At 50.2% G+C, this 27,492-nt stretch overlaps 10 protein-coding genes across 10 annotated transcripts; 4 read left to right on the top strand and 6 right to left on the bottom strand.

The window, feature by feature from the left end:
• Window positions 1-103: 103 nt before the first annotated feature.
• Window positions 104-1,125, bottom strand: SODALDRAFT_358480 (hypothetical protein; the record flags this gene model as incomplete). Its single annotated transcript, XM_028614106.1, has 6 exons — window positions 104-226; window positions 422-602; window positions 663-693; window positions 821-885; window positions 965-1,043; window positions 1,095-1,125. The coding sequence occupies 6 exons, from the start codon at window positions 1,123-1,125 to the stop codon at window positions 104-106; spliced, it is 510 nt and encodes a 169-aa protein (XP_028467862.1).
• Window positions 1,126-1,356: 231 nt separating this feature from the next.
• SODALDRAFT_332215 (hypothetical protein) lies at window positions 1,357-4,220 on the top strand. Its single transcript, XM_028611648.1, has one exon. The coding sequence runs from the start codon at window positions 1,571-1,573 to the stop codon at window positions 3,965-3,967; it is 2,397 nt and encodes a 798-aa protein (XP_028467861.1). The 5' UTR covers window positions 1,357-1,570; the 3' UTR covers window positions 3,968-4,220.
• Window positions 4,221-4,309: 89 nt separating this feature from the next.
• Window positions 4,310-5,716, bottom strand: SODALDRAFT_323320 (hypothetical protein; the record flags this gene model as incomplete). The annotated part of the gene is made up of 2 exons (XM_028609797.1): window positions 4,310-4,969; window positions 5,084-5,716. 2 exons carry the CDS (start codon window positions 5,714-5,716, stop codon window positions 4,310-4,312), a joined length of 1,293 nt encoding a protein of 430 aa, XP_028467860.1.
• Window positions 5,717-6,957: 1,241 nt separating this feature from the next.
• SODALDRAFT_332213 (dolichyl-phosphate-mannose-protein mannosyltransferase) lies at window positions 6,958-10,201 on the bottom strand. The gene is made up of 3 exons (XM_028611647.1): window positions 9,601-10,201; window positions 7,878-9,513; window positions 6,958-7,742 (listed from the first exon to the last, which is right to left on the bottom strand). Exons 1-3 carry the CDS (start codon window positions 9,844-9,846, stop codon window positions 7,324-7,326), a joined length of 2,301 nt encoding a protein of 766 aa, XP_028467859.1. The 5' UTR covers window positions 9,847-10,201; the 3' UTR covers window positions 6,958-7,323.
• Window positions 10,202-11,084: 883 nt separating this feature from the next.
• On the top strand, window positions 11,085-12,161 carry SODALDRAFT_332212 (endoribonuclease L-PSP). Its single transcript, XM_028611646.1, has 4 exons — window positions 11,085-11,212; window positions 11,343-11,356; window positions 11,444-11,647; window positions 11,754-12,161. The coding sequence occupies exons 1-4, from the start codon at window positions 11,173-11,175 to the stop codon at window positions 11,868-11,870; spliced, it is 375 nt and encodes a 124-aa protein (XP_028467858.1). The 5' UTR covers window positions 11,085-11,172; the 3' UTR covers window positions 11,871-12,161.
• Window positions 12,162-12,599: 438 nt separating this feature from the next.
• On the bottom strand, window positions 12,600-13,453 carry SODALDRAFT_332210 (hypothetical protein). Its single transcript, XM_028611645.1, has 3 exons — window positions 13,394-13,453; window positions 12,968-13,318; window positions 12,600-12,833 (listed from the first exon to the last, which is right to left on the bottom strand). Exons 2-3 carry the CDS (start codon window positions 13,147-13,149, stop codon window positions 12,605-12,607), a joined length of 411 nt encoding a protein of 136 aa, XP_028467857.1. The 5' UTR covers window positions 13,150-13,318; window positions 13,394-13,453; the 3' UTR covers window positions 12,600-12,604.
• Window positions 13,454-13,697: 244 nt separating this feature from the next.
• SODALDRAFT_343923 (hypothetical protein) lies at window positions 13,698-15,043 on the top strand (the record flags this gene model as incomplete). Its single annotated transcript, XM_028613141.1, has 2 exons — window positions 13,698-13,709; window positions 14,387-15,043. 2 exons carry the CDS (start codon window positions 13,698-13,700, stop codon window positions 15,035-15,037), a joined length of 663 nt encoding a protein of 220 aa, XP_028467856.1. The 3' UTR covers window positions 15,038-15,043.
• A 1,135-nt stretch (window positions 15,044-16,178) lies between these two features.
• Window positions 16,179-17,341, bottom strand: SODALDRAFT_274738 (cytochrome c peroxidase mitochondrial precursor; the record flags this gene model as incomplete). Its single annotated transcript, XM_028607951.1, has 2 exons — window positions 16,179-16,771; window positions 16,843-17,341. The coding sequence occupies 2 exons, from the start codon at window positions 17,339-17,341 to the stop codon at window positions 16,179-16,181; spliced, it is 1,092 nt and encodes a 363-aa protein (XP_028467855.1).
• Window positions 17,342-18,817: 1,476 nt separating this feature from the next.
• On the bottom strand, window positions 18,818-21,864 carry SODALDRAFT_332207 (pre-mRNA-processing factor 39). The gene is made up of 5 exons (XM_028611644.1): window positions 21,690-21,864; window positions 21,393-21,608; window positions 21,150-21,253; window positions 19,478-20,674; window positions 18,818-19,409 (listed from the first exon to the last, which is right to left on the bottom strand). Exons 1-5 carry the CDS (start codon window positions 21,756-21,758, stop codon window positions 19,235-19,237), a joined length of 1,761 nt encoding a protein of 586 aa, XP_028467854.1. The 5' UTR covers window positions 21,759-21,864; the 3' UTR covers window positions 18,818-19,234.
• A 328-nt stretch (window positions 21,865-22,192) lies between these two features.
• Window positions 22,193-24,378, top strand: SODALDRAFT_350103 (hypothetical protein; the record flags this gene model as incomplete). Its single annotated transcript, XM_028613458.1, has 9 exons — window positions 22,193-22,652; window positions 23,040-23,050; window positions 23,143-23,158; window positions 23,425-23,464; window positions 23,611-23,627; window positions 23,921-23,974; window positions 24,037-24,056; window positions 24,250-24,270; window positions 24,328-24,378. The coding sequence occupies exons 1-9, from the start codon at window positions 22,550-22,552 to the stop codon at window positions 24,376-24,378; spliced, it is 333 nt and encodes a 110-aa protein (XP_028467853.1). The 5' UTR covers window positions 22,193-22,549.
• Between the last annotated feature and the right edge of the window lie 3,114 nt (window positions 24,379-27,492).

The raw sequence follows: 27,492 nt of genomic DNA, 5'->3' as shown, positions 1-27,492 counted from the left end.
AATTGAGCCAATGGTGGCCGGTAATTAGCCGGTAGCCCCTGCACATTTGGTGACAACGCTACGACTACTGTATTTCTTTCGTTTTGGGCTTCTTGACGCGTCATTACCGTCCTCGGTACGCAGTCGTCCGCATCGCAACACGTTGCATCAATGAACCGCTTCCTGGAAACGCCCCCGGTCCCTTGATTTGGGGAGCTGGGAGAGTTGGAGAACTGCGGGATGACTCCTGGGAAGTGGTTCATTGATGCAACGTGATAGACCCTATGTAAAGGATTGCGGTTCATTGGCGTTCTAAAAGAAGAGTCCGTGGTAAGTCAGTCTTCCGGCTAGCAATCAATGTATCGGTTCATAACCTGTCTCGAATAATATTGTTTCTTTCTTCTCCTGTGTTTCCTGGCCAAGCTCCAAGTTGAGGTGTCACCCAATCACCCAACCGAGGATGAAATTCGCTTCGAAGGAAGACGGGGACGGCCTCGCAATGCTCCCGCAAGTTCGAGACCGGGTCCTCATTCTCTAGTTTTGACCTTCTGGCCGACGTTGGACAATTTTGGTCAGAGGACAACATTGCGTTCGGCGTGTCCTCCGCCCGGTCAGGAGGCATACTGCACCTAAAATCAAGACCTGGCCTACTTCAAAGTGAAGTCAACGTCCAGTAACGCCACATATCATTCCTGGCTGGATATTCGACATCCACTAGAAGAACAAGAAATCAACCAGTTCTAACGATCGGATACTGCAGACTAAGTCAAGGGGACTTTCAGGTATTAATCGGGTGTTGGAAAAAGAGCAGTGTCGGTGTTACCTTAGGGCTGTTAAGAACCTCCTTTGGACGACATGCCCATGGCGTCCTGTCCAGTATTTACATCTTGGGCTTGTCCCCATTCACTAACCACTAGTCCAAGGAGGTCACGGCGAATGGCACTAAAAAGTAAGGTCCAGTAATACAAGACCCTTTGTCCAAGACTGGTGTTCATGTTTCAAAGGCAAAACGTGCGTCTCCGACAACTTCAAAGAGCTTTGTGTTCCCAAGACAAAGATACAGCCTTCATGTCAGAGTTCAGAGCAACTCCAAGCCGATTGTTTATTCAACCAACCCTTCATGGCTTCAGAGCCTTTCTTCTTCATGCTCTTCACTTTTTTCTAGAAAAAAAAATTAAAGCCCGTGTAAGAAAACACACCTGTCACTACACGACACCCCCAAAGATGTAAGAGAGCGTCCAGTTTCTTTGACCAACCTCAGAACATTCACATTGATCCGGGAGTTGCCATATCAGTCCACCTAGTATCCTGTGACAATTTCTAGTTGTTTCCTAATAACACGATTGCACTCAGTTAACCATGTCTATTCACCGCCCTGACAAGTATTGCTTCAGGACATCGACCCAGAAACATGCTGGTTGTCCAACAACAACTAGAACCCAGCCTCTTGACGAGAGTGGCATAAAAGCCTTTACACGTCCAACCATGGCCAGCTGGATTTCGAAGATGAATCCCGATTGAAATTCAAGTTCTAAGAAACACGTAAACATCAACAACCACCTAGTATCGAATCTGAATCGAGATCAACAAGATGCCTATCCCATGGCTCAGATTCAAGCGGCAGGGGACGAAGCCGACTCGCAGGTCGACGTCGCCGCCCCCTGGCCAAAGTCAAACCCCCAGCTCAACCTCGACCGGAGTTACGACCTCCGCACGATCTTCCAGAGTCTCCTCTATCGTCATACAAACCCGTGGCACAGAGCAGGTGACTGCATGGTTGAACGGCCAAACGGACGACGCCATCGTCGCCTTGCGTGACGAGCAGCAGCGTGCCGTTCAGGAAAAACGAAAAATCCCACCGACCCAAGGGACCCAAGCCGTACTGCGATGGAAGGACTCGCCATCCCCGAACGCCCTGAACGAAGTCCTTCGGGCTCGTGACAAGGCACGCTCCGACACCCTGTCCAGGCGACCTACGACGCTCCGTCCCCCGCCACCGACCCTGCCCATGTTGGCCTTCCAGCCCCTGGGTGATATGATCGCCGATGCTGGCCTTGGGTTCGACGACAACGTCGAGCCTAATGACCCCAAGAAGACCTGTCCAGAAACCCAGCTTGGCGCTTCCTTGAAACCGAAATCAGCAGGAAAGCGCCCGGAGAAGGAAACACGCCCATCCCCGAAAGAGGCTCCCCCTAGGCCCAAATCGCGCCTCTACATTATCCCCAAAATGTATCGTGAGCCAATCCGAGACTTTTCCGACAAGGAAGACGACGACGACGACGCGGACATTCTCCCCCTAGCTTCTGGACTGCCCAGCCGGGCACGAGAAATCGAGATTCCCTTGCGTTCAAGCGCCACATCTCACCAGCAAACGCAGGTGGGACGCACCAGGAATGTCGACGACCACGAAGAAGAAGAAGCCCAAACCCTCCCCATTAGAGCTGGTCGCATGATGCGTAGTCGAATGGTGGACATCGAAACCAGGACGGTAAGTTTGAACGTCCCCGAGATGGATATAACTGACGAGTCCCGGCCTAGGGCTCCCGCAGGCAGCACGATCCACGAGGAGGCCGAAGAGGAGGGTTCCAGCACGGATTTCAAATACGAGATGCTGCCGGAGGCCGAGGAGGAGGAGGAGGAGGAGCAAGAGCTGGAGGAGGATACCGACACGGATCTCGAGTACGAAGCTGTGCCGAAGGACGAGGGCGATGGTTCCGACGCGGATCTCAAGGACAAGACTGTGCCGGAGGTCGAGGAACCCGAGCCTGCCCCCGTCTACCAGAGCCGCTGGTCCCCTGACTCCAGCGACGACGAACAGCAGGAAGACGAAGAGGAGGAGGAGGAGCATGGCAGCACGACATGTGGAGTTTCCATCGATATAACACCACCCACCCCGCCATCTGCGCCTTCGCCGCCACCCACTAACAGAAGCATGGAGCAGGAGGACGACGACGACGACGACGACGAAGAGGGCTTCCATGCCTGTCTCGATGCTTGGAGCCACATGTTAACGAATCATTCTTCCGTAACACCGCCACTTCGCCAGCAGCAGACTACTGCTGCTGCTGTTCAGAGCACCTCATCAGCCCCGTCCGACGAACGACCTCCTCAGGACAATCGGTACCTCACCGTTCCCCACAGGAGCTCCCGTCGTCCTCGCGCCTCGGAAGAATGGCAAATCTCGGTCATCGACGATGACAATGAGGATGACAGCGACGACGAGTATTACTATGACGAAGAAGGCACCTGTCGCCCCGACTCTCCCAGAGCAGCCCCTCACCTCACCCTCCTCAAGACGGCGCTCTCCCTCCCGGAATCGACCCCCTTCGAGCGTCTGCGCACCCTGCTAGCGAGCAACGCCTCCATCGCCCGCTACCTCGTCCTCAACCTGATTCCCTCGCCGGCCTTGCCCCCGCACATCATCCCGCGCTCGGACGCCATCGAGCCAAGCGAGCTCCGCGCCTCGGAAACGTCCCGCGACCTCTACGCCGGGGCCCTCCAAGCCCTGCTCTCCATCCGCTGGCCCTCCGACGGCGTAGGCCAACATCTGCCGCGCGTCCTGGAGGACGTCCGCACCGTGCAGGACCTGCAACGCCGCCTCCCGCCGTGGGAGATCCTGCTCCGGCCCGACATCATGGATGCCATGGCCCTGGACCACTTGCGTAAGCTCCTCCCCGCGGGCCTTCGCGCCGAGAAGCGCATGAGCTACGCCCACGTTGCCCGCCTTGCGCGCGTCATGCCCCTTGCGGAGGTCGGCCAGTGTCCCGACACCGACCACGTCATCTGCGCGGGTAAGGCGGAGCAGTTCGTCCGCCTCGTCGAGACGGGGGGGATAACACGGCAACAGCTGCTAACTCCGGGGGCGGTGAGAGCCGTACTGGGAATTCGGAGGGGGAAGGAAAGAACGCAAGAGACGGTCAGACGGCGGCGTTTGGAGGGTAATGGTCCGACCCCGTTGCGTTCTCTTATGTATGATGATGAAAACTGAGTGACCGGAAGAGAAATCCAAGTGCAGCCCAAAGTGGGAAAAAAAGTACATACCCAAAAACAGAGAAGAAATTGGGATGGGACTGGGATAAGAGCATTATGTAGCCAGCCATATAATCCAAAGCAAAATTACAGAGGGGTATCTTGCTCCTTCTATGTGCTAATAGCAGCCTGAATTCCGATGAATGCTGAGAATATGTCCAAAAGATAGAGAGAGGGTTATATATATATGAAAAAAAAAGGGGGGGGGGGGGAAGATGAAAACAAAGATGAAAAAACAAATCGAAAAAGAAAGGACTTGTCATGATCGTGTATGTCACTTGTCTCCCCCTCTTTCTTTTGGTTATACGTGCTTCCATCCGTTCCACACCAACACCTGACCCTCATTGATTATGCAAACCCGGCCTGGCTCCTGGTGGCTGACGCTCTGGGCCTCCCACGTCTTCATCCGCTTGTCCACAACGTGGCCTTTCAGGGCATCGGTCGTGAACCAAGCGAGAAGACGGTGCCACCACAACCCTTTTGCAATGGCCCACATGCTCACCCAGCTGGAGCCATCGGCCGGGTTGACAGCGGCATATGCTTCGGGTTGATAGGCGACACGGACACGGGGGTTGAGGTAGACGCCGAGTTCGCCAGAGAGCGGGTTGTCAACGTGGACAAGGCAGCACTCGGAGGCCTCGAGATGGAGGGTGGCGAGTGAGTCTGGGATAGAACGGAACTGCAAGCGCTTATGTTTCGCGGAGGAGGTGAAGGGAGCGGCGGGCATGGCGACTATGCCGTTCCAGCAGCTCTGGACCGGAACGGCATCGCTGTGGGCGACCATGGCAGAGCGACTGGCTGGGGCACGAAAGAAGGGCCAGGTGGCGGTAAGATAGGCGTCTCCGCGGATGTCGCGTAGGGCGAAGGTGTCGTAAAATTCGGCATGATCCGAGAAGTCAAGGGAGCAAGCGGCGGCGTAGATACCGCGGTTGGTGTCAAGCAGGGTCAAGACATCTTGGACCTGTTGGGTTGAGTGCGTGCGTCCGTTAGCTAGCTGTAAGGTTACATACCCAACCCCCTCCCCTCCTTCATTGGACGTGGAATCGGCGTTCCTTGGAAAAATGAAATGACTTACACTGAAGACGACGTCGTTGAGGAACAGGACCTTATCATACCGCTCCCCCTTATCGGCCAAGTCCCAGAGATCCCGCAGCGTCATGTTCCGTAACCGGGCCAGGAAAGGAATGCGACGCATCTCGGCGCGGGAACGGGGCGTTTTCATCCAACCCTCTGGCAGCGGATGACCCTCGGGAGGCATGTTGCGTTCGAGCTCGTCCTGGTGCGTGGAGATGTCGAGGACGATATTGCGGCGGACACCGCGGGCGGCCAACTGGGCATCGAGGGTGGCCAGCTCGGCTTTCGTTGTGTCCCAGGATCCGCTCTCGTAGACGCTGACAAAGACGTTATCGCGGCCGAGAGCGTCGACGAGATCGAGAACGGCGGGGGTCCAGTGGTCCCGGACCAAGGCGGCATCGTTCCAGTGCAGGGCGGCAATGTAGATGCGTTCCTGCTTCCTGGGGACGTCAAAGGCAGCCGGTGGCCTGTCGAGGTGGGCGATTCGACGGTGGATGCAGAAGGCGTTGAAGAATGTGACGAGGAAGAGGAAGAGGAAGATGAGATGAATGACTCTGGACCGGAAGAGACGCCGGAGGGAACGCCGACGCGGCGAGACGCGGTAACCAGCGACGGCGGCGGCGATGCGGGTCATGATGACGATGACGACATAGAGCACAAGGGCTATTCCAACGTCACATGAATAAATCTGCAATCGGCTTGTCAACATGGAGGTGCTCTTAGTGCATTGCAGTTCGCTCGGTAGTAGGACCCAGGGGATCTGAATGTGTCACCACTCCGTACGTGAGGATGGTCCACGTGTACGTGTGGTATATAGCACGGCGCGAGGTGGTCTGACGCAACCTGGCCAGAAAAAAGAGGACAGTGAATGAATACTGTACCTGGAACTAGAGATGAAGCGACTGCAAGGAAATTGAAAAGAAACGGGGCCAAGGGAGTACGTTGTAGATGATGGTGGTACGTAAGGCAGGGGTAAGTTGAAGTTTCGCCCTGCTAAACTTTAAGCAGGAGAGAAGATGAGATCGGACCACTCAATCACTGGAGTACGAAATACTGCCAAGGTACTGACGTACGTGGGTTACGTTACGTACCTGGGCGCGTAAGTAAGGTATCTCAAGGTAGGTAGATAGATATTTGGGACGAATATGTACAGCAGAGGGAGAACTAATAAGGTACGGATAAAATACAATGGTCCTCTGTACGGCGTATTCGTACATCTTACTCCTAATTTACGTAAGGAGTCGTGACAATGTCCAAGACCCAAGCAAGCCCTCTATGGAGAGCAAATACTATAATTACGAGCTAAAATCAAAGGGAGGATAGGATGTTGGGTGAAAGGACGAGACGAGGTGCAGCTTGGAACCAGGCCACCAACCCCTGGCGAAACACGTGTGGAGCTACAGGCCGAAAGAACGCACCAGCCCAAGTCGGTTACATCAAGTGCAGGCAGTACTGTACCTTATGTACGAAGCACGGCGTAATTTCATCGCGGGTACCTGAAGTACGGATGCCGCAAACGTGTGTGTCGTTCGTCCAGGGGAGGATTTGCAGTGACCGATATGTCAAAACACAGACAATTGACATACGGAGTACGAATACGATCCTTCTTGTACTTTGTACGAAGTGCGACGTGCCATGATCGACCCTAGTGTCGCTGTGTGAATTGTGCTACGGAGTCATCATTCCTGGTTCCGAGACATGATTGGTCTGTACCCCTCGACAAGTCCATGTCAGATCTGATCTCGGTTGTCGGCAGGAACCGTCAATTCTGGACCTCGTACTAACAAAGTAGGTACATACCTACCTAAAAAGGTACCTACACAGTTACGGACAACCTGAGTACGGATGAACACGCTACGAACACATCATAATAAGCATCACATCCAGCGCGCTCTGTCTGTGTATTTGTCTGCTATCATACTCGTTTTAATGTTAACCACCGGAAGTTGGATCTCCCTTGTCAGCTCACAGACGGAATTACACTCATTAACTCAGTACCCTTAGTTACTTTTCGTTTTACAATCCTCGCTGTATCCCCAATACCGTGCCGACCACGTCGTTCCCTTTACCATCCATCACTCCTGTGCCTCACCTCCTCTATGAGGAGAAGAAAGCCAAGGAGGTAACAGCCAACGGAGGAATTCCGTGCTCCATAACGCTGGACATCAACGCTAGGTTTGACACCTTCAGGTGTTCCACCCCGAATAGAACAACCGACCTGCTGTCGGCGGGTCGAGTTGCTTATTTAGCAAAGTGCAGATCATAGCCGAGCCATTTTCGCCTCAGCACCTGCTCCACCGAAAGACCGGGGTAACCGTATGTGAGGGGCAGGAAGAAGTACCACCCGGCCACGGCCACGGCCAGCACCACTCCGCATGCGACCCAAACCCCCATCGTGCTCTGCCCCGCCAACCGCTCCCGTGCCGACAGGTATCGCTTCGGCCCGGCGCTCTGCGTCTTGCCACCACTTGGACCCTCTTCCGCCGGCTCAGCTGTGAACACAAATTCGATCAGCGAGCCTGCCACCAGACACGACGCCAAATGGGCAGGCAGGTAATGGTGCAGGAACAGCTGCCGTCCCATGAGATAGAACGGGAAATAATGTGTCGCCCACGCCAGGAAGAAGAACCCTGTCGAGTTGTATAGTCGCGATCGAGTACCTGGAGCCGGAGTTAGCCAGAGTGGACTGTGTGGTCTAGACGGAGAAGAATCTGTTTCATCGGAGGAGACCAAGTCATATGCAAGGTAAAGGAAAAAAAAAAGAAGAAAAAAAGAGGGGAAAGGCGGCAACGTACGGCGATCCAGGGCATCGATACCCCGTCTGAGAGAGATCTGATCGGCACCGATGATTCCGACGAACACGGCCAGCAGACTGCTCGCTAGCCACCACCCCACGGGGTTGCCCAAGAAGTAGATCTGCTGCCGCGTGTCGTTCTTGGTCCAGAAGCTCACGCCCCGCAGCAGGAACGGCCACTGGTACGGATGGCTCGCGTACGGGTGGCTGCTCGTGAGCTTGCTATTGTGGTAAAACATGGCCCGCTGCAGCTCGAACCACTTGCGCAGGAAAGGCAGCGTCTTGACCTGTCTCTCCGGCTTTTGCCGCCGCGGGTCGCTCTGCGGGACCGACGGGATGTCCTCCACGAGCCACACGTTGGAGCTGGGCGCGATCTGCTTGTTTCCATTGATCTCTTGCTGCTTGAAGGCCCACTCTGGCAGCGGCTTGGTGTGAGTCCACATGGCCACCTTGCTGGGGTTGTGGATCAGCTTGAAGTGGCTCGCGATGCTCTTGAACGCCTGGCTCTTCTTGCCATGCTCAATCCGGACCTCGAAAAGCGTGTCCTGCGCTCGTTTACCAATTGCGTCTGCCACGGCAACCGTGGTGAACTCTTGGTTGGTCGGATAGGACGGCGAAGCGACGTCGTGGGAAAGCAGGACCGTATCGGTCACCACGTGGCGCAGGCGGACGAGGTCGTGATTCTTGACCACGCGGCCCAGCGCCTCGTCGCCGTCCATGGGCAGAATCTGCCAGTAGTTATTGGTGTCGTTATACGGGTACCCGGTGACCTGCTGGCCTTGGCTGGATACGCGGCCGTCGTCGTACCGGAGAGGGTATCGGTCGGGATGGCTGTGGAGATATGCCTTGGTCTCCTTGTGCCGGATCGTGAGAGTATCGTAGTACTGAATATCAAGCGAGTTGGCCAGCATGACGTTATCGCTCAGGGTCTCCTGGAACTCGGGTGTCATGAAGTCGTCGCCGGGGCCAGAGCGGGTCAGGACGGCGAAGTGAACTTGGAACCAGAAGAGGTAGAAGAGGAACGGCATAATGATGAGGCCGAAGGCACGAGCGCCAAAATGCTTGCTGAATTGGGACAGGCTCAGGGCGCCGCCGGGACGCTTCACGTCCAGGAGTTCCCAAAGGTCGATAATAACTGCAGAGCCGATGGTGATGAAGGCAAAGGTGCCGACGTACTTGACCGAGATATCTGCAGACAAGGCAAAGCCGGTGAGGATAAGCCATTTCCACCACTTGCGCGAGAAGGGCTCATGGCGCAGCTTATAGAACTTGATATAGAAGAGCAGGCTGCAGGCCATGCAGAAGACGAGGGTGGCATCGAGCAGAATCAGGCGAGTCTGGCCGATATGGGCGTTGTCCAGAAGCACTAGGCCGGCGGCGATGATGCAGGCAGGAAGGGTGTAGCCCGACTCCCACATGATGAGGTACACCACCGACACGGTCAGGGCGCCGAGGATAGCAGGCAGGGCCCGGAAAGCCACATAAGGGACCTTGTTGACAATGTACGAATCGCCAATGTTCTCGAAGTGGAAATGACCGTCGTAGCCCACCAGCCATCCCATGAAAGCAAAGAGAAGTTTTCCAAAGGGAGGATGGACGTCGAAGAAGTAGGTTCGCTCGAGGTAGTAAGAGGCAAACTGTCCGAGGGGGGGCGGGAGTAGAGTCAGTCAAAGAGGGCTCGAACAACGATCAGACTGATAGATATGAGGCTCGATTCAACTCACTTTGCCGAAATGTACCTCGTCGAAGACGACCTCATTGGGGTGGCTGATGCCCCAAAATCGGGTGAGAAACCCGAACAAAGTAATCAAAACGAGACCAATGCGGTATTCTGTTTCCGAGGTCTTCGTCTTCTGCTGTACGGACTTGACCTTGGAGACCTCTTGCTCCAAAGGCGCAGCCGCGGGCGACTTCTTGGAGCCCGTGTTGCGCTGACGCAAGCTGCCTTGAGGGACGGCAGTAGACGCCATGGCGGGCGACAATATGCCAGCTATAAGGCGTGACAATAAGGGGAAAAAAAAGAAATAAAGAAGGGAAATAAATTAAGAGCTGTCGCCAGTGGTCAGTCCAGCCGTAAAACAGATATTATGGTTCAATGAGTGTGGAAGGAACAGGGAAGGCCACCGCGGCTTCAAAATATTTGCTGTGGGAGAATGAACGATGTTGTTTGTCGGAAGGGTCAAAAGGACAGGTATCGCATATGTGGAATGGAGCTTCACCAAGCTGACCTTGAACCGAGAAAGCTCGGACTAGTACTACGCACCTAAGGTAAGGACAGGAAGATTTCAAAGAAATGGGCCCTACATCAAAGGAGCCAAGAACGTTGAAAGGGGGTGTTGGTTGAAACAACGTCAACTGGAAGGGAGAAGGAGTCGAAGAAAAAAGGGAGCATCGATCGCCAGTAATAAAGAGAGTGGACGAGGAAGCAGAAAGGGAGTGGTGTGGCAGTGATAGGTACGTACCAAGAATGCGGCTCAACCCACTAGTCGGGTTTCTTGACGTAGGTTTCCACGAAGAGTTGAGGTAGCAATCCCTTTTAGAAGCAACTGCTCTGAAGAAAGGGGCTTCTTTCTGATGACTGTCCTTCTGTGGGAATACGATCCCTGTCAGTAATTACCTACGTTGTAATGTTACAACCAAGTTGGGTCTGGACTCTTAAGTACGACGGCAAATATTTCTTCCGTCTTCCAACACCGTTCTGGATTATATTACTAAGCGGCTCAGCGGTGAGATCATGATCGTAGGTGTGCCTTTTGAATTGAGGTGCGTACCACCATACAGAATGCAATCAGGATGTACCCTAACAATGGGCCGGATTGTCCCGCGAAGCATTTCAGTAGCAATCACTGTTGATAATAGCGTTCAGAATTTAAGTTGTTCCAGAAGTTGTATATAATTCGCATCAAATTAATCGCCAGTTCTTCCATGGCAATGGAGGCTCAAGGAAGCAGTGATGGGCCGCAGGTACCCGCTCGAGGTACTTGCATACGAATCCCGCTGACGGACGAGGGGCAGTCCGAAGAACGGAGAGCTACAAGCTCGACGAGGGGCAGTTTGACCATAAAGCTCCCCCACCGGCCCAGGACCCCCCATTGCCCCGTTGACTGCCATCTTTTGTGACTCCATATTTGGTAATGTCACGTCTTTCTCTCATGTCCTCCCGTTGTTCGGTCTTCCATAAGACAATCAGTTCTCTAATCCCACGGGCCGCGCCAGTTTCAATCCCGCACCTTCGTCCGGCATCTTCTCTTGGTTTCACCACCGTGACGAAAAGCTTCACGACAAGTTCTCGCACCATGTCGGCTTCCATCGTATATAGCAAGGATGCTCCCTTCCGTACGTCTATCCTCTGCTCTGCTCTTCTCACCATTGTGTCGACATAATACGTCGAATATTACCCGAACCACACCCTGTTGGATGGGGAAGTCAATGCCTAACTGACCTCTTTCTCGCGTGGCATCGACAGCCCTGGGTCCTTACGTATGATCTCCGTTATTTCCGTATTCCGTGTGGTGATGCAGGCATCTGGAGTTCAGGTCTAACCTCATATCTTTCCTACTCCTACAGTCCCAGGCCGTGAAGACCCCAACAGCCATTTATTTGTCCGGTCAGATCCCCATCACTGCCGACGGAAAATTCATTGAGGGATCCATCGCCGAGAAGACTCGCCAGTGCATCACGAACCTCAAGGCTGTCTTGACCGAGGCAGGCTCTAGCATCGAGAAGGTCGTCAAGGTCACAATCTTCCTTGCCGATATGGACTACTTCGCTGTACGTGAGACCCTTACCACGTTCCCGTCATACCCTTGGGGGGTTGTTTTCTTCTTCATCTCACTGAGACAATGGGCCATCCTTGGCCATTGGTCGCCCGATCCAGGAAATGAATGGCGAGTACGAGAAGTGGTTCATCCACAAACCCGCTCGCAGCTGCGTCGCCGTCAAGACACTCCCTAAGAACGTCGATGTTGAGATTGAGGCTATCGCCTTGCCGTAAGACGAGTGGACTCCATATGATAGTTGCGACGAAAGCAGTCAGGCTGACTTGCTCTCACATTTGATTTGGAAGGGGAGATTTGCCGACGCCCTCTCATCTTTAATGCGGTTCAAGGTGGAATGTTAGACTGCGAGCCGACAGGTAGTCGCCCAAATCTATTTCTCAAGTGGCGTACAAGACTGCTCTACTATGACATGTGCTGAAAACCTCAAAGTGTAAACGTTCACCAACGCAGACCAGAGACAGAGAACAATGACAGGCCATCTTCTCTGTATGACGAGTGACAAGAGGCGTAGAGATGGAGAGGAATGGCTTGCATTTATCCTACATGCCTAAGGTGTATAATGCCCGTCAATCAAAGTAGAGCGGGAAGCCACATTTACCCAAAGCATGGCTTGTCCAAGAGTCCGTCGAGTGAGCAAGAGATTAACGTCTTCTCGACATCAGAACCAGGCCTCGCAGGTGGATCGAACGATGAAGTAGGATGATCGAGTACAGAAACAACTTGTCACGTAGAGGTGCAGTACTGGTAGAACGAGAGAACAACCCAAGCGGCTGACAGTGGAGTGGGTATGCAGAAAGGTGCTCTATGATTCTACATTCTCCCTTCTATCGGTACATTCCCCCAAGTCCGCTCAAGTCCGCTCAAGTCCGCTCCAACCCCCGCAGGCTGGTTGGGAACCCGCAGCGCCAAACTCCCACATAGATTTGTCAACAGCTTATTTTACTCCTCGTCATCGCCGCCCTCGACATATCTCGCGCGGATGTCCTTCCATTGGCGCTATACCCTCGTCAGTCAGCGATTGTGTCGTGAAAATGGCGTCTCTCGTAATGACACATCCGGATTGGCCCATTGCCAAAGCTTCGAAGCAAAGAGATATAAAAGAGGAAAGGGCAGGGAACCTATCACTTACGCCCTTGTTCAGGTGGTTCCAGTACTTGTCGGCAGCCGAGTTGAATCCACTGCAGAGGCGCATCCCAGGTTAGCCACGCCTTGTTTCAAACCCAAGTAGGATACAGACTCGTCAATGGATCCATGTTGGAGTCTAGTTTGGCAATCAACGAAGTGGTAGGGGGGGGGGGGCGGAGAGACGTACATCTCGAAGGCAAAGCCTGCGCCGAAAACGAAGGCAAGCATGGAGTAGTTGTTCTTGAAGAGCGCACTGTCATCGGGTAAACAGTCAGCATAACTGCCTCCTTTGCGCATTTGCACGAGCCTGTCCCTCTCTTGTCTTCCCGCGGCGTCTCCGTCTTTCCCTTCTCTTCTGCCCACAGGCATGGCCCGCAACTCCCCGTTCCGCTGTTCCCCGCAGGCCACATTGCTCCGAGGACAGGTTTCGGATGCCCTCGACAAGATATATCGCCCAGTTTCGAGAATTTCAAGACCAGAGAAAACGGAGGAAAATCGAAGGGAGGACTTGCTTGTAGAGTGTTCTCGTGGCGCCGGCCTGTTCGGGTTGCGTAATTAGTCGGGATCTTCCGGTTTTGACTCAATTGGGCATGGTGAAGCGTCAGCCACTTACCATTTTGACGGTTTGGTGCGAGAGCGCGCTTCTGAGGAGAGAAACGAAGTGCTGTGTGGGTGGTCGCGATTGAATGGCTCGGTTGTGTGTCGTTCGAGATAAAGTCCAAAAGGAGCCGGCGAAATTCGTGATGTTCCGACCTGTTGCCGGCCACAAACGAGACTTGGTACCTATCATGTAAGCCATGATTGGATGTTGATGTTTGGGACCCACTCGTCCTTCTGTGTTCGTGGACGGGCCGAAGATTTCCCGCCGAACTGGGACTTCGAGAAACGCCTCATCCAACGGTCCAAAAGAACCCAACATGCCTTACAAAGTACAGACAGGGGTTTGACATCACACAGACAGGGAGGGCCCTTTTCTGTGCAACGGGATGTCTGACTCTTCTTAGCGACTATCACAGTATGTAACTGAAATCCTTGTTAATCTCATGGGGCGTACTGGTACTGAGGCTGCCCCCCCGTGCGGTCGAGACACTGACTTGCCATTCTCATAATTTGTGATTAATCATCGACCACATGGCGGGGTCTGCTCTTTGCCCTGGAGATTGAACACCATCACACAATGCCTGACGTGGGGCTGGCTTCTTTCCCAGTGCCCAAAGCCAATCCAGCGACGGTTTCACTACATCTCATGGTGCAAACAATCTTTCGCTCGTAACCCACACCCATCGTGTGATTCTGGAAGGCTCTCCATCTCCAACACGCTTTTTCTGTGCCTCTCCCTCTCGTACGTTGTCTTAAAGAGCTGTATGTGGTCTGGGTGGCTTGCTTATGGCGTCGCATATTTCCATGCCAAATGTCTCAGCCGTTGACTTGATCATCTTCGCTAGGTTGCCCGCATACAACGTATCAATTGATTCCCGACGTACACAGTTTGAGCGTTTTCGGCTGGACCACTGCGCTTCCTTTGCAGCCTCGGACCTCAACGACCAACCAATCACTCCTCACCCTCCAACGAACCCTTGCTACAATGACTGGTGGACCGAGGAAGGCGCAGCCCACCAACGCGGGTATCATCACCGATAAGACCGGTCAGCGATTCATCCCCGAGTCCCAGCGCTCCGACGGCAGCACCCGCAAAGCCATCAAGGTCCGCCCAGGTTTCCGTCCCACCGAAGATGTCGAACTCTACCGCACCCGCGCCGCCGAAGCCCGCACACGCGGTCAACGAACAGGCGTTCCCGGCGCCGAAGGCCTAGCCACCGAGAACAAACCCGACAGTTCATCTTCCGCCGCCAGTCTCAAGAACGCGAAGCGGCGCGAGGCCCGGAAGAAGGCGAAGGCCGCCGCTGAGGGGGAGGGACAGGACGATACCACTATCAACCCCGATTCCGCTGGAGCCAACAAACCCGGCGATGATAATACACCCGCGACCTCGACTGCTGGAGGGGAGAATCGGGAGCCGACCCCTACGGACGCCGAAGAAGTCGAGCGTGCGAAGAAGGCGAGAAGTTTGAAGAAGAAGCTGCGGCAGGCACGGGAGCTGCAGAACAAGAAAGAGGGTGGTGAGGCTCTGTTGCCTGAGCAGATTGCCAAGGTGATCAAGATCAACGAGCTGGTGCGTGAGCTCGAGGCGCTGGGCCTCGACCCTACCGATGTCGGTGACTCCAAGGAGAGCAAGACACCAGGGACTGAGGGCTGATTCGCTATGCCCCATGGAAAATTTGTGGAAAGTTTTGGCTCCTAGCACACGGCAACGAGGGTATCGAGGTTCGACGTGGTGGCAGACGATTGAACGTGATTCACCGCATCAGGCCACGCCACTCGAATCTTCCTCCTGACCCACGATCCACATGGGTGCGTCGCTGTACCACGATTACATACGATTTCACTCGACACGAACTGCGCTATCCATCGTACGTCAGGCCCCAGGGAATGACCCTCGCAGATATTGCTCGATGCTTTGTGCCAGGTGGAAACGCTGTATGGGCCGCCAGCTATCTGTCCATCCTGTCGATAGTCTCTACATGGGAGACAACACCAGATATGCTCGAGCACCTCGGATACCTGGCGCCCTGTCAGACACGCTGGTTCAAGATGCACTATACGTTACGTCAGCCCCCGCATTTCTTCAGCTGAGGGGTTTTTGAGGTTCCTGAAGATGAAAGAAAAATCAAAGTCGTTGGTCTACGTGCGGAGGTAGACGGCTGTATATAAGCGTTGGCGAACTAGCTAAGACGATTTGATTTCATTTTGGGTTTTTTTCGTTGGTGGGACGCGTCATGCTTTGGGACTCTCGCGATCTTCCTCTTTCATCTTGGCCCAACATCTACGTCACTCAGCACCGAGGAACAAGAACCAATACGGCGTGCCAAGCATGTAACTGGAAACGCGAATGAAGATAGGTCCTTGCTGACAGCTGGCGATCACAAAGCCCACGGTGTTTGGCGATACATGCATAAACGGGACCTTGGCTTTAAAGCAAAATAAAAGACACATCTTGATGTGAGCCATGCTATCTATTATACATAGTGTATGAACAAACGCAGGATACCAGGCAACGAGGCTGGGCATCCTGTCATTAACCCGACGGCTTCCCCTCGACATCTAGTGCCGTTGCTTCCAGTGGCGAAATCCACTCAAGGGTATCAGCCAGCACCTCATATTCCCTCCCAAAAGGTGCTGGAAAAAGTCTCAACTCGCTGCCGTCTTTATTCTCATTTCTCCTTCTTTCTTTCTTCTCTCGCAGCTCTAGTCTTCATGATTGCTCTTCTTCATCGATTCTTCATGTTTGTCTAGGTACGCGTATGCTGGCAGTAGTCGTTTTCGGGCAAAATCTGTGCTTAGGACGACCCGCTCCTGGGCTTCATGACCCAGCGCTCCTGGCCCTCAGGGAAGGGGACACCCAGCTCAAAGAGCTTGACGAGGGCGTCGGAGAAGTCCTTGAAGAAAACGTCGTTGTCCTTGGCATAAGTCTGGACCCACTTCTTGAAGTTCTTGTCCTGGACGAGAGCAAGGTCGGCGGGAAGCATCATGAGGCTCTTGCTGGTCTTGTCCTCGTACTGGGCGGGACCGTTCCACTTCTTCCACTGCCACTTCTCGTCAACGAGCAGCTTGAAGAAGTCGTTGGTGAAGACGGTGGGGGAGAAAGTCCAAGGGCCGTCATAGCCGCTGCGGTCAGTGTGGGCGCGGCCGAGGGCATGGGCGCCGATGAGGGCTACGATCTCCTGGTCGTTGAAGCCCATGCGGTAGAAGATGTCGCGGATGTGCTTCTGGGTCTTGGAGGCATCGGGAAGGCGTCCGTCAGGGGTGCAAAAGGAGACGTCGCGATCGGCACGGCCGGGGCGGTAAGGAATGGTGGGACCCTGCAGCTCCTGAATGGCGGCGACACCACCGAGGATCCAGAGATCCGAGTAGGTGATCCAAGGGAACTTCTCTGCAGAAAAAAGTGGGTTAGCAATTGGAAAACTTGCGTGTGACGAGACAAAAGCAGCGGGCGAGACTCACTCTTCACGGGCTCCAGGAAGTCACGGGCGGCCCTGAGGCCGGCATTGGCGCCGTGGTCAGCCTCGGGCGAGAAGCGCATGGTGGCGCCGTTGCTTCCACCGGTACCGGTCTCCTTGTCATAGGTGCCGCTGGCGTGCCACGCGAGACGGAGGAGGACGGGGCCATAGCTGCCATCTTCGTACTCATCACGCTCCTCAAGAAGAGCAGCGATCTCGTTGTAGACGGCCTGGTAGTCGTCCCTGGTGGGGTTGGTAACAACCTTGGGGGTCGAGCCGGCCGAAACGCCGCCCTGCTGAGTGTAGTACCAGGCACCACCGGCACCGGCAGCGGCCAGGCCGGAGAGCCAGAGCCAGGCAGAGCTGCCGGACTTGGTGGGTTCGGAGGAGTAGAAGCGGCGGCCCTGGTTGCGGAAGGCCTGTCTTGGGACGGCGACGAAAGCGCCACGAGTGGACGAGCGCAGAGCGCTGCGGGCGAACTGACGGGAGACGTTGGCAGCCATCTGCATGACCGGCATGTGGTTAGCCAGGTTGACAACTGAGCTTAGCGTGTGGAAAAGTGCTAGTGAGGGGATCGAATAGTCAAGGTGAATGGCGAGATGAGATACTTCAGGTCCGGATGGGCCGAGTTGTATTGGATGAAGGGGCAACAGGAAACAGCTAAACCGGAGATACGGGCTGCTGGGTAAGTAAACGTATTTGGAGATATACCTTACCTTTTAATGAAGGAACGGAAAGATGGGATTTACGTTGATAATCGCCAGACAAAAAGAACTTAAGTGATGGTCAAAATTGAGGAGGCCGATTAAGAAGGGGAGGAAATCGTGAAGGGTTATGTGAAGAGGGAAAGAGTCAAAAGAGGGCACGGGAAGGAAAGATTGAGGACATATTTCAAAAACCTCCACCCAAGCCGTCTTTGCCTCCTTTAGATCCCCTTGCATTTGAAATCTGCTCGGGGCCGGGCAAGCTCGGGGAGAGAAAAATATGGGGCCAACGGGACACCGAATGTGAAATTAAAGGCTTATCATTGGCTCCCGTGGCTACTCTACCTTAGTCCAGCTGGTCAGTTGGAACACCCACCCCACGACGAACGCGAAATAACGTGACTCGGTACCTTGCAACGGAAGCCATTAATGTGGGGTCGGATGGTTCTGGTGCTTTCCAAAGCAGTCCGGCCCACGCTCGCCGATATGGGCGCTTTAGCTCGGCATTCGAGCTCCCGGTGTTGCCACCCCGAGGTCTTTTAACGTATCAGTTAAGTAGGTACCTACCTAACTAGGTAGTGGTTAGGATCGTATCTACGAGGGTATCTGGAGTCATTCACTGATGACTGGTATCCATCTGCCTGACATGACATCGTCTGCCAAAGCGTTCTGAGGTGGCGACGAAAATAGAGCCGTTTGAAAAAGAGTGTATGGCTAGCAATGTGTGCCTGCAATCTACAGCACTTCGTATAATTCAGAGAAGCGGAATAACATGATCCGATATCGTTCCTACACCGTACTTCGCAGGTGTGGGTTTGTCGGTTCCCTCGTCCGAAGCTGCTGTGTGGCAGCTGCGAGATAGGGCACGTCAAATGCCCGCGGGATGACGAATCGCGAATCGACAGATCTGACAAGGTGAACTTCGACTTCGGAGGTACAATACTTGAATGACTAAGCCCACGTCTTCGCTGATCAAGTACAGGCCAAGCCAGCAATAATCTTCAGTTCAAGTCTTGGATATAAAGTCTCGTCGTGTGCTTTGTACCTGTAGTTCGTTTTAGCTTCAGCTTTACCGACAACCCAAAGTGCTCTAGTGTACTGGGCCGGGTTCCCCCGCGCCTCTCGATGTCATGTCCGAACCCGACTTGGTGGCACACGTTCTTCCAAGCAGATTTCCCCCACTTACCAAGAACAAACCGCTAGACACGTTTCAGCTTTTTTGATTGATGATTCTAAGACCATCTCCTCATCATAAAGGAAATACCAAAGACGGGACAGCCGAGTATGCCATTGGAACATAAGTATATGACCTAGACAGCTGTGCCAGCTCAACCATCCATGATTGCTTTAGCTGAACAAAGACACACTGATTCCATCCTTCTCAAATCCCGGCCAATGGGTTCGGCCCGGAAGAACCACCCCCTGCTTCTCTCTGAGTCTGGTAAATACACAGTTGACCTCCTCAAAACGACATCCAACCCTCACCGCGCCGAGAAGACCTAGCCGAAAAAAAACGAAAGAGAACAAAGAGAGAAAATCGAAGTTATCATACAAAATAACGACCCCTTCGGGAGGAGACGACACGGCCCTATATCTGTCCGTTCACCTTGCAGGCAGCGCTGATCACTGGTACCTATCCACAGAACCCAAACCCCATAGCAACGTTTATGTGCTCGGGCAAGACGTGGCGAATCAGTGGAAGGTTGCTGTGCCTTGGCCCTCAACTCCCGCGCTTCCTTGGAGTTGATAGTATGGTAAATACCTCGCTTCAGCCTTGGCCTTGGTGGCTTCGTCCATCTCCGGTCCCGCCAGTCCATCCTCTTTGCCGGCACTTTTGCTCCCTGCCAAAACAGAGACAGAGGGTGGTCTATGTTGAAGTCAGTTTTGTTTGAGATCGAGACAACATGGTATAAAGGAAAGAAACTGTAGACTCACCCGAAAATCTCTCGGTCGATAAGCAGGAATTGCTTCATCGCCCCTTTGCCGCCCCGCTGCTGGAGATATTCGAGGTAAATCTGGAACATGTACTTCTTGGTCGCCACAGACAGGCGGCTCTTCTGCCGCAACTCGTCAAACACGTGCTTCACCCGGTCTGCGTGTTGCTCCTCCGTCTCCGCGGTCGACGGCTGCTGCAGCTCAAACTCGAGCCACTTCTCCCAGAAGACGCGGCTATCTGCGTACCACTGCGAATTCTTGAGGAAGACGTTGCGGGCTTCCTCGGCAGATCCCTTGACCTTCCACAGGAAGAATGCCCACTCAGCAACCAACGCCGCCTTCGTGAAGAGGTCCACATGCGGAGAGTCGATCTGGTTCTTGAAAACCTCCACCGCCGCGTCTAGGCTAGCCTGGCGGCGCTCTAGGTGCGCCCAGGACGTGATGGCCTCAATGCAGTCGGGCAGCTTGGTAAGGATGGACGCATGGATATCGCGTGCCATGTCGATCCGGCCGCAGCTCTCCTCGAAATAAGCAAATTGAAGCCGAATACCGGGGCGGCTAATGGGGACGAACAGCGTCGCGGCTTTCAGGTATATGATCCTAACTTCCTCCTCCTTGCCCTCTTGTGCGGACATCCATCTAGCATAGCGAAACCAGAATTCGTCGTAGAAGGCGCAGGTGACGAGACAGCGCTCGTACAAGAACACAACTCGAGTGTAGTTGCCCTCGGCCTCTTCAAAGTCGAGGTACTTCCGCCAGTTGGCGAGTTGTTGATGTTCGAGCTCCGTCACATGGAAGTACGGGCGCTTAATCTCCGATTCGTACGTCCACCGCTTGTTCGTCTCATTCTGCGTCTGAGTGAAGATTTCGTAGTACACGCTGTCGATTTTGGCTCGAATATCCCGCTCGACCTCCAGTTCCGGTCTCTGCACGCCGGCATGGGGCGCCTCTACCTCGGCTCGGTACCGAGCAAGTACATCCGGCTCGACAAGCTCGGTAAGCGGGCGCCCATGTGATAATTGCCGAAACTTTTCGTAGTAACGAGCGTACTGGTGCATGGGGATGCTGATGATGCGGCGGAGAATGGCGAGGACACGATCTTCAGCCTCCTGGCGCTCCTCATACTCAATGTACTTGTCCCAGAAAGGGTGAGCGAGGAAATCTAGACCGACATGCGTCGCGCCACGTTCGAAGAGCCTGCGCTCCACTGTTAGCAGGAAAAGCAGAGCGGTCGGGGGGGGAGGGGACAAGGAGAGGGCAAAGGCAAGCAATAGAGGAAGGAGGGCATGTACACGAAAGGGGGGAATGTTTTTTGGGAGATGAGCTAGCGAATCCAAGTCCCATGCTTTTCAAGTTCTGAAGGTGCACGGTGGAAAATACGAAATGATGCTTGTGTGTGCAGCAGAAAGCGGAAGTTGCAGACACGGGTCAGGTGGAGAATTCATTCAGCAGTGCCTGGTCAATGGTGTGAGAGCGCGTCTCAACAGTGTTACGGCTGGTGTTTGGCGGTTCTCACCGGCTGATGCCGAAGCAACCAAAGTGTGACCGGCTGGGCTGATACAAGGTCTCGCGGCCGGTGGTACGCGTGTGTGTGAGCGGCCAGTACGGCAGGCTGCGGGTGATGATGGTGATGTTAAAGGGAAGGGGAAGGAAAGCCACCATCTTCACTTACTCTCTGACGAGCGGTGGATCGTGAGTCGTCTCCATTTTGAAAGAGCAGTACTCGGTCCACAAGTCGACAGAATTCGTGATGCTCGCGCATCCTCGCTCGTAAATCTAGAGAAATGGCAGGGTTAGCAGGGGGTCGAGCCAGCTGAAATAATGCGAACGGAGGAGGGCCTGGAGGAATGAAGCACAAGACACTGTCCTGTCGAAGGGCGCGTGGGGACTAGCAAGGGCCACCAGGTTATCTTACAAGTTCGGCGGATTCAGGCCCAGAAATGTTGAATTCCAAGTCGGCATACTTTTTCCAGTATCCGAAAAGAAGAGGGAACTTGAGGAGGAAGCGATCGTACGCATCGCGAAGCGTGGCCAAGGCTTGAGGACTTGAGTTGCGGTTCAAACCCCCTTCGAGGCCCTCGCAGGCGCGGACGAGTTTCTCCCAGTTTTCAAAGCTGTCTGTATCGGCCTCCTGTTACGGAAGAAAGAAGCAGACGATTAGCTCTAATCACTGCACAGTGGAAGGCATAAAAAGGATTGGATTGCGACGTACGACTTCAGCCTGGAGCTTCTTAATCTCCGCCAGCTCCTCGGTGCTGCCGAAGTGATCAAAGTCGGCCATGACGGTAGCGGGTTTGGTGTCAAGTGTTTGCGAATGGTGTCTCGATAGATGCGCTTAAAAATGCAAGGTAAGGCCGAGGTGGCGGACGGAAAAGAGAAGCTCCTACGGGTGTCCGTAGAGAGGGTCGTAAATCGAGGCGATGGGCGCAAAGTTAAAGAGAAGAAGGCTGGGAATGGGGGGTGGATGGCTTCTGCCGTGCCGAGACGTGGACTTCCTGGGGAGCTCTGGCCTCCACCATGGAAGCGAACAATTTTTTGGGATCCAGTTGCATGGAGGTACTCCGTATATATACACAGTGCGACACGGGCTAAGTACCAGAAGCTTATATAAGCTGAATTGATTGGTCGCTTTGGCTGAACCCATCGCCTGATAAAAAGGCCAGTCCAAATTTTCTTCTGGCTCTTTTGACCTTCTTTTCAATAATCATTGGCTTGTGATGATATCTCAATAATCAATACATGATAGGAAGAGGATGAATGCCCCCTTTTTGGGAGCTTGATCTCAACTGTGAATCTGAAGCCAGAAGCCTTTTCAATCCAGCGAAGTCTCTAAAACCCATACATGGCTGGATCTCTTTGCTCGCTTGCCTCTTCGACTTTCTTCATCTTGTACAACGATTTCCTGTTCACACTTGTTGGCAGGTTGGCCATGGAGCCTGGCTATTAGCGGCATCGTCTTGAATGAACCAAGCAGGACGCACTTGGATTTTCTGCCAGTACAGAGGGAACTCGAGAAGCTAGTGCTTAAGTCTGGGTTTCTGGTCAAGTCTTCTTGTTATACGGAAGGTCAAGATGGGAGCTTGTCGTAGAGCTTGGATGGTATGGAAGGGGGTGTGGTTTGTGCCGTTGCTTGACGGTGATCGTGCTTCGTACGGAGCTGCCAATGCTTGGGGTCGTACGGCAAAAAGAAAAGAACCAGATAACAGATGAGAGGAGTTTCTCGAGTATCTACAGAGGCCGAGTGCCCGATGATAGGCAGAAACCACGTCGGTGACAACTCAAGAAAGTACTTGTATTGGCTGCCATCTCCAATAATTCTGGCGAGTGATCACTTCGGAAGATACCCTACAACCCCTGTTAAATGGTTCAAAGCGGTAAGGTTCCAGGAACGTAGCAGCACTAACAGCACCTAGGTACGATATAAAAGTTTTTCAACAACACACAAGATATCTCTAAGTTAGTCTGGAATCGATCTACAGCTATTTTATATCGGAAAGGATTCAGTTACTACTTATACACGCTATATTGGAGACTATAGATAAACTGATATTAAAGCCTATAGCTAAGCTAAGGGTAGGTATAGGTCTAGTAGGGCGAAAAGTTAAGCTAAGGGTTACTATGGGTCTGCTTTCTGATTAGTCACCCTAGGGAAACGTTTCTCCTAGCTTTACGAGTCGTGTGGTAACACGTTAACGTATTTTTCCCCTCTTTTCGTAGGCATTATAGCTTCGTTCTTTTTCTATAGCATCACCACTTTAACTTTTCATAAAGTGTGTTTTTTAACTATCACCCTCTTTATTCACTATCATAATTTTATTCATTTATATTATCTTCTTTAAGATATCTATTAGTATTAGGTATATTTTTCTATTATTACTAGAAACGATTCGGAAACGTTTCCGAATCGTTTCTAGACTATAAGCTAACTATTCTTCTATTCTTCTTAGAACCACGTCGAGTATTCTATTATTATACCCTTAAACTATTGTAAGACTTATACCTACTAGTGGTATACCGCTAGTGAAAATAGGGGTTAACGTCCTAACACTATACCAGAATATAATACCGATAATATAAGTATAAGAGCAAATCGACTATACTATAGGTTACTAATACTTTTAAAATGCTAGCAGGGTTCTAGTCGTACTAGGTAAAATATACTACCGTTTTCTGGAAGAAAACGGCTAAATATACTTTAATATAAGTTAGTTTATATTTACGAAATACTGCCTAGATACTAAGAAGTTATATCTATTTAGAAGTCGAAGTTTTCCTCTATCGGCGCCCTAAAAAAGTATATCCTCGCTACCCACTATATCTAAGCCGCTCCTAGTTATTCTAGGTTTTTACGCTCTCGCGATAATCTTAAGGCCGCAGAGTATTACTAAGCTATATACGATTTAGCCCATAGTATTAACGCTCCTCTTAATACTCCTCGTAAAGCTAAAGCTATTACGAAGGACTTATACCTTCGGAGGGTCCCTAAAGATAACGACGGTAATATAAGTAACGATCCAGAATTAATTCAGAAATAATTTCTAATATATTTAATTTCCTAGGTGGATATACTTCGTATAAAGTAAGACGCGTTTAGTTAGGGTCCCGAGACCCGTTATAAGGTATATATAGAATAGAATTCTATTAGCCGTAGTCTATTACCTTTTCTTTATATTATAGTATCGTGGACTAATAGGAAATATTTCCTAGACTACCCCCCCTCCTCCTATAACTATTTTTGCCTAGTCTAGTCTAAGTATCAGTATAAAATATAGCCGATAGCGAAGAAGTCTCTAGTAAGTTAATAACTCGTCTAAAAGTAATAGCTTATTCACTAATAATCTATTCTACAGAGTTCGCCAGTCCCGCCTATCCCCTCCCTCGTAACTATCGGGTCACTATAACCCGTCTTTCCACTCCTACTAATAAGGAGTAAATAAACGCGTTAGAAATATTCCTAAAACGTTTTCTAGTTACCGACCTTTCTTTTTATAGCTATATACTACTCGCTTAGTATATAAAGAGGCGTTTTTTTATTATAGAATAGCTTTTTTTCACTAGTTTATTATAATAATAATAAAGTACGATTCTAATAACTAAAGTATACCCTAATATTACCTATTATGCCTAACGCTATTAACCTAAATAACGTAACCGCTCTCTTTCTAGCTTGATTCTAGCTATTTCTAGTTAGAATCGCTAATTAGCTTCTTCTCTTTCCCTTATAATTCGGGTATGGGATTCACGATCCTTTCGATCTATTTCCCGCCGATATTCCTTAAAAGTAAGGTTTTACTCTTTAATTATTAATAAGGTTTATAAAGTATAAATTTAGCCGCGGGTAGCTTACTAATAAAGATTAGGTGGGTTTAGGCGCTAACTTTATAAGCGTTTAGGAGGGACACCGCTTAATAATATACTCCTTATACTTCTTACTAGGGAATTTCGAGAATCTAAATCTCCACTATTACTACTAAAGCTCCTAAAGTCCTCCGGAGGGTCTAAAGAAGATCTTAAAATAGATCGGCTTACTATTAAGGCATGGCTTTATAATCGGCTACGACTAGCGTCTTCACCATCTCTATCTACCTAAAGACGTTTTCTCTCTAGAATTATATAAGGTTAGTATCCCTTCTTTTATTAATTATAAAATTATAGAACTTACTTCTCCGATTTAGTATAGTATCGAACCGACCGCTTATTTTAGTATCTCGCTATAAGCTAAGAACCTAGAGAGAATAAGTATTATAATCAATAGTTAGTAGTATTTAGTCGTATTCCTTATACCTAGTAACGTTAGTAAATAGATTTTGGATACTCTATTAAAAACTTACCCTTAAATAACCTTAAGGATATAGATATATCGCCTAGTCTATTTATATAAAGCTTAATATATAACCTCCACCGTATTAGTGTTATTAGCAATTAATACCTAATCCTCTAACGAAATATTCGAAACTACGTAATAGAATCCGGTAGTAATATATAGGAGGCGCTTATATATAGCCTAGTTATAGAACTAGGGTATTATCTCTAAAAGATAAGTAAGTTTTTAGAATCGTTTCTAAATCGTTTCTAAATTGTTTCTGTATTAAACTTACGGGAAATCTTATTATAGAGGTTATTATAGTCCTCCTAAGTCCGGTATTTAAGTAGAGTTAATAAAAAATGATAGGCTAAGCCTTCTTCTCTTACTTAATCACGGCCTAGAATACTCTTAATACCTCTCCGAAAATAAACTATATAGAGTCGTATATAGCGAGATACCTAATCTTCCTAAATTTTAGCTAGTCGGAACTTTTACTATAGGTATCTACTAAAGCCTTAAACCGCTAGTAAGGCTAGTCTAAGGTTAATCTAAGAAGACTAGTACCGTATAGATATTTCTATTTAACTTATATATTATACTTATCTTTAAGGATATAGAAGACGTGGTGAAATATACAAAGATATATATCTATTATCTCCGAGTTTATATAGCACCTCGCTAATAGGAGTACTAGATACTATTAGAATCGATTTAGAAACGATTCGGAAATAATTCAGAAACATTCAGAAACATTCAGAAACATTCAGAAACATTCAGAAACATTCAGAAACGTTCAGAAACATTCAGAAACATTCAGAAATATTCAGAAGTATTCAGAAACGATTCAGGAACAATTTAGGAACAATTCAGGAACGATTAGGAACGATTAGGAAATAAACCTCTTTCCGAATTATAGCTATACTATACCTAAATAATCTCTTTCTGCTCTATACTATTAATGTATTTATAGTTAGCGTCGATAAACAACGATTTTATATCGGGAAACGTTTATATTTTTACTTATTCTTTAAAGAAGCAGATTACTATATAGTTATACTAGGTTTCGAACGAGTACTAGATATACTAAAGGAGGAATATCAGTAAAGATATATATAAATAATTAATTAAAAACTTATATATTCCCGTTTATTCGACTCTTTGATTTACTTAAGAGCTAAAGTAAGACTCCGACCACCTTAAGAGAAAAGAATAATCTACTATTTACGAATAATATATCTTTGGTAGTCGGAATTCGTAAGACTAGTATAGATATCTAAAATCGTTTTACCTCTATATTCTACGACGAACTCTTTAAGTTCGCTCGATTTTAAGAATATATTTAATTTCAGGTTCGGGTTACTAATTTTCGTAAATACCCTAAAAATCCCTTTTACTACGGAAGGGGGGGCTTTCGAAGGTAGTATTAAAGAATAAGCGTATACTCTATACGAGGTTATAATAACCTATAGAGTCGTTTCAAAATCACAGGGAATAAAAAATCTAAGTTCCACGCTATATATTCGTCGTTAAATATCACTAATACCCGAGATATAAACTTTATCTATAATAAGATATTAGTATATATTTCACGAATTACTTCTAAATCGTTTCCGAATTATTTCCGAATCGTTTCCGAATTGATATACTATATATTTTTCGCTTCCTACGATTCGACGCGAAAAAATAATAAGTCTTATCTAGATAAGTAAGGATTCCGTGTATAATAGAATTACAGGTATATCGAATAACATCTATATAAGAATAGAAACCTATTAAAATCACGGTGTTAATATACCGACGCGTTATATCCGCTACTATCTAAGACTAATATACTACACGATATTATTCGAAGTTCGTAAGTTACTATAATTAATTAATAACGTGTTAAGATAAAATAAAGTCTCTAAAGATAATACTTATATATAGTCTACTAAAGTCTACGCGTGGAATACACGTGTCTTCCTAGGTATTATAAGTAATCTTTCGATTAAATCTTCCCTTAAGTGCCCGAGCCTATCTAAAACGATATTAGTATTATATTCAAAGTATTCTAACGCGTTTTACTTACCTAAACGCCCTTTTCCGTATGGTAAACTCTTTTACTTACTCTCTCCGTTTACTAATTCTCCCCAATAACTATAGAGTTACCTCGTAATAGTAGAACTCTTATCGCGGAAGATATTTATAAGTTTTACCTCCTTAACAGATA

Source organism: Sodiomyces alkalinus, assembly GCF_003711515.1.
Source record: "Sodiomyces alkalinus F11 unplaced genomic scaffold SODALscaffold_3, whole genome shotgun sequence".
Classification (NCBI taxonomy): domain Eukaryota; kingdom Fungi; phylum Ascomycota; class Sordariomycetes; order Glomerellales; family Plectosphaerellaceae; genus Sodiomyces; species Sodiomyces alkalinus.
The sequence above is the reverse complement of the archived record's forward strand: the minus strand, read 5'-3'. Positions and strand labels throughout refer to the sequence as shown.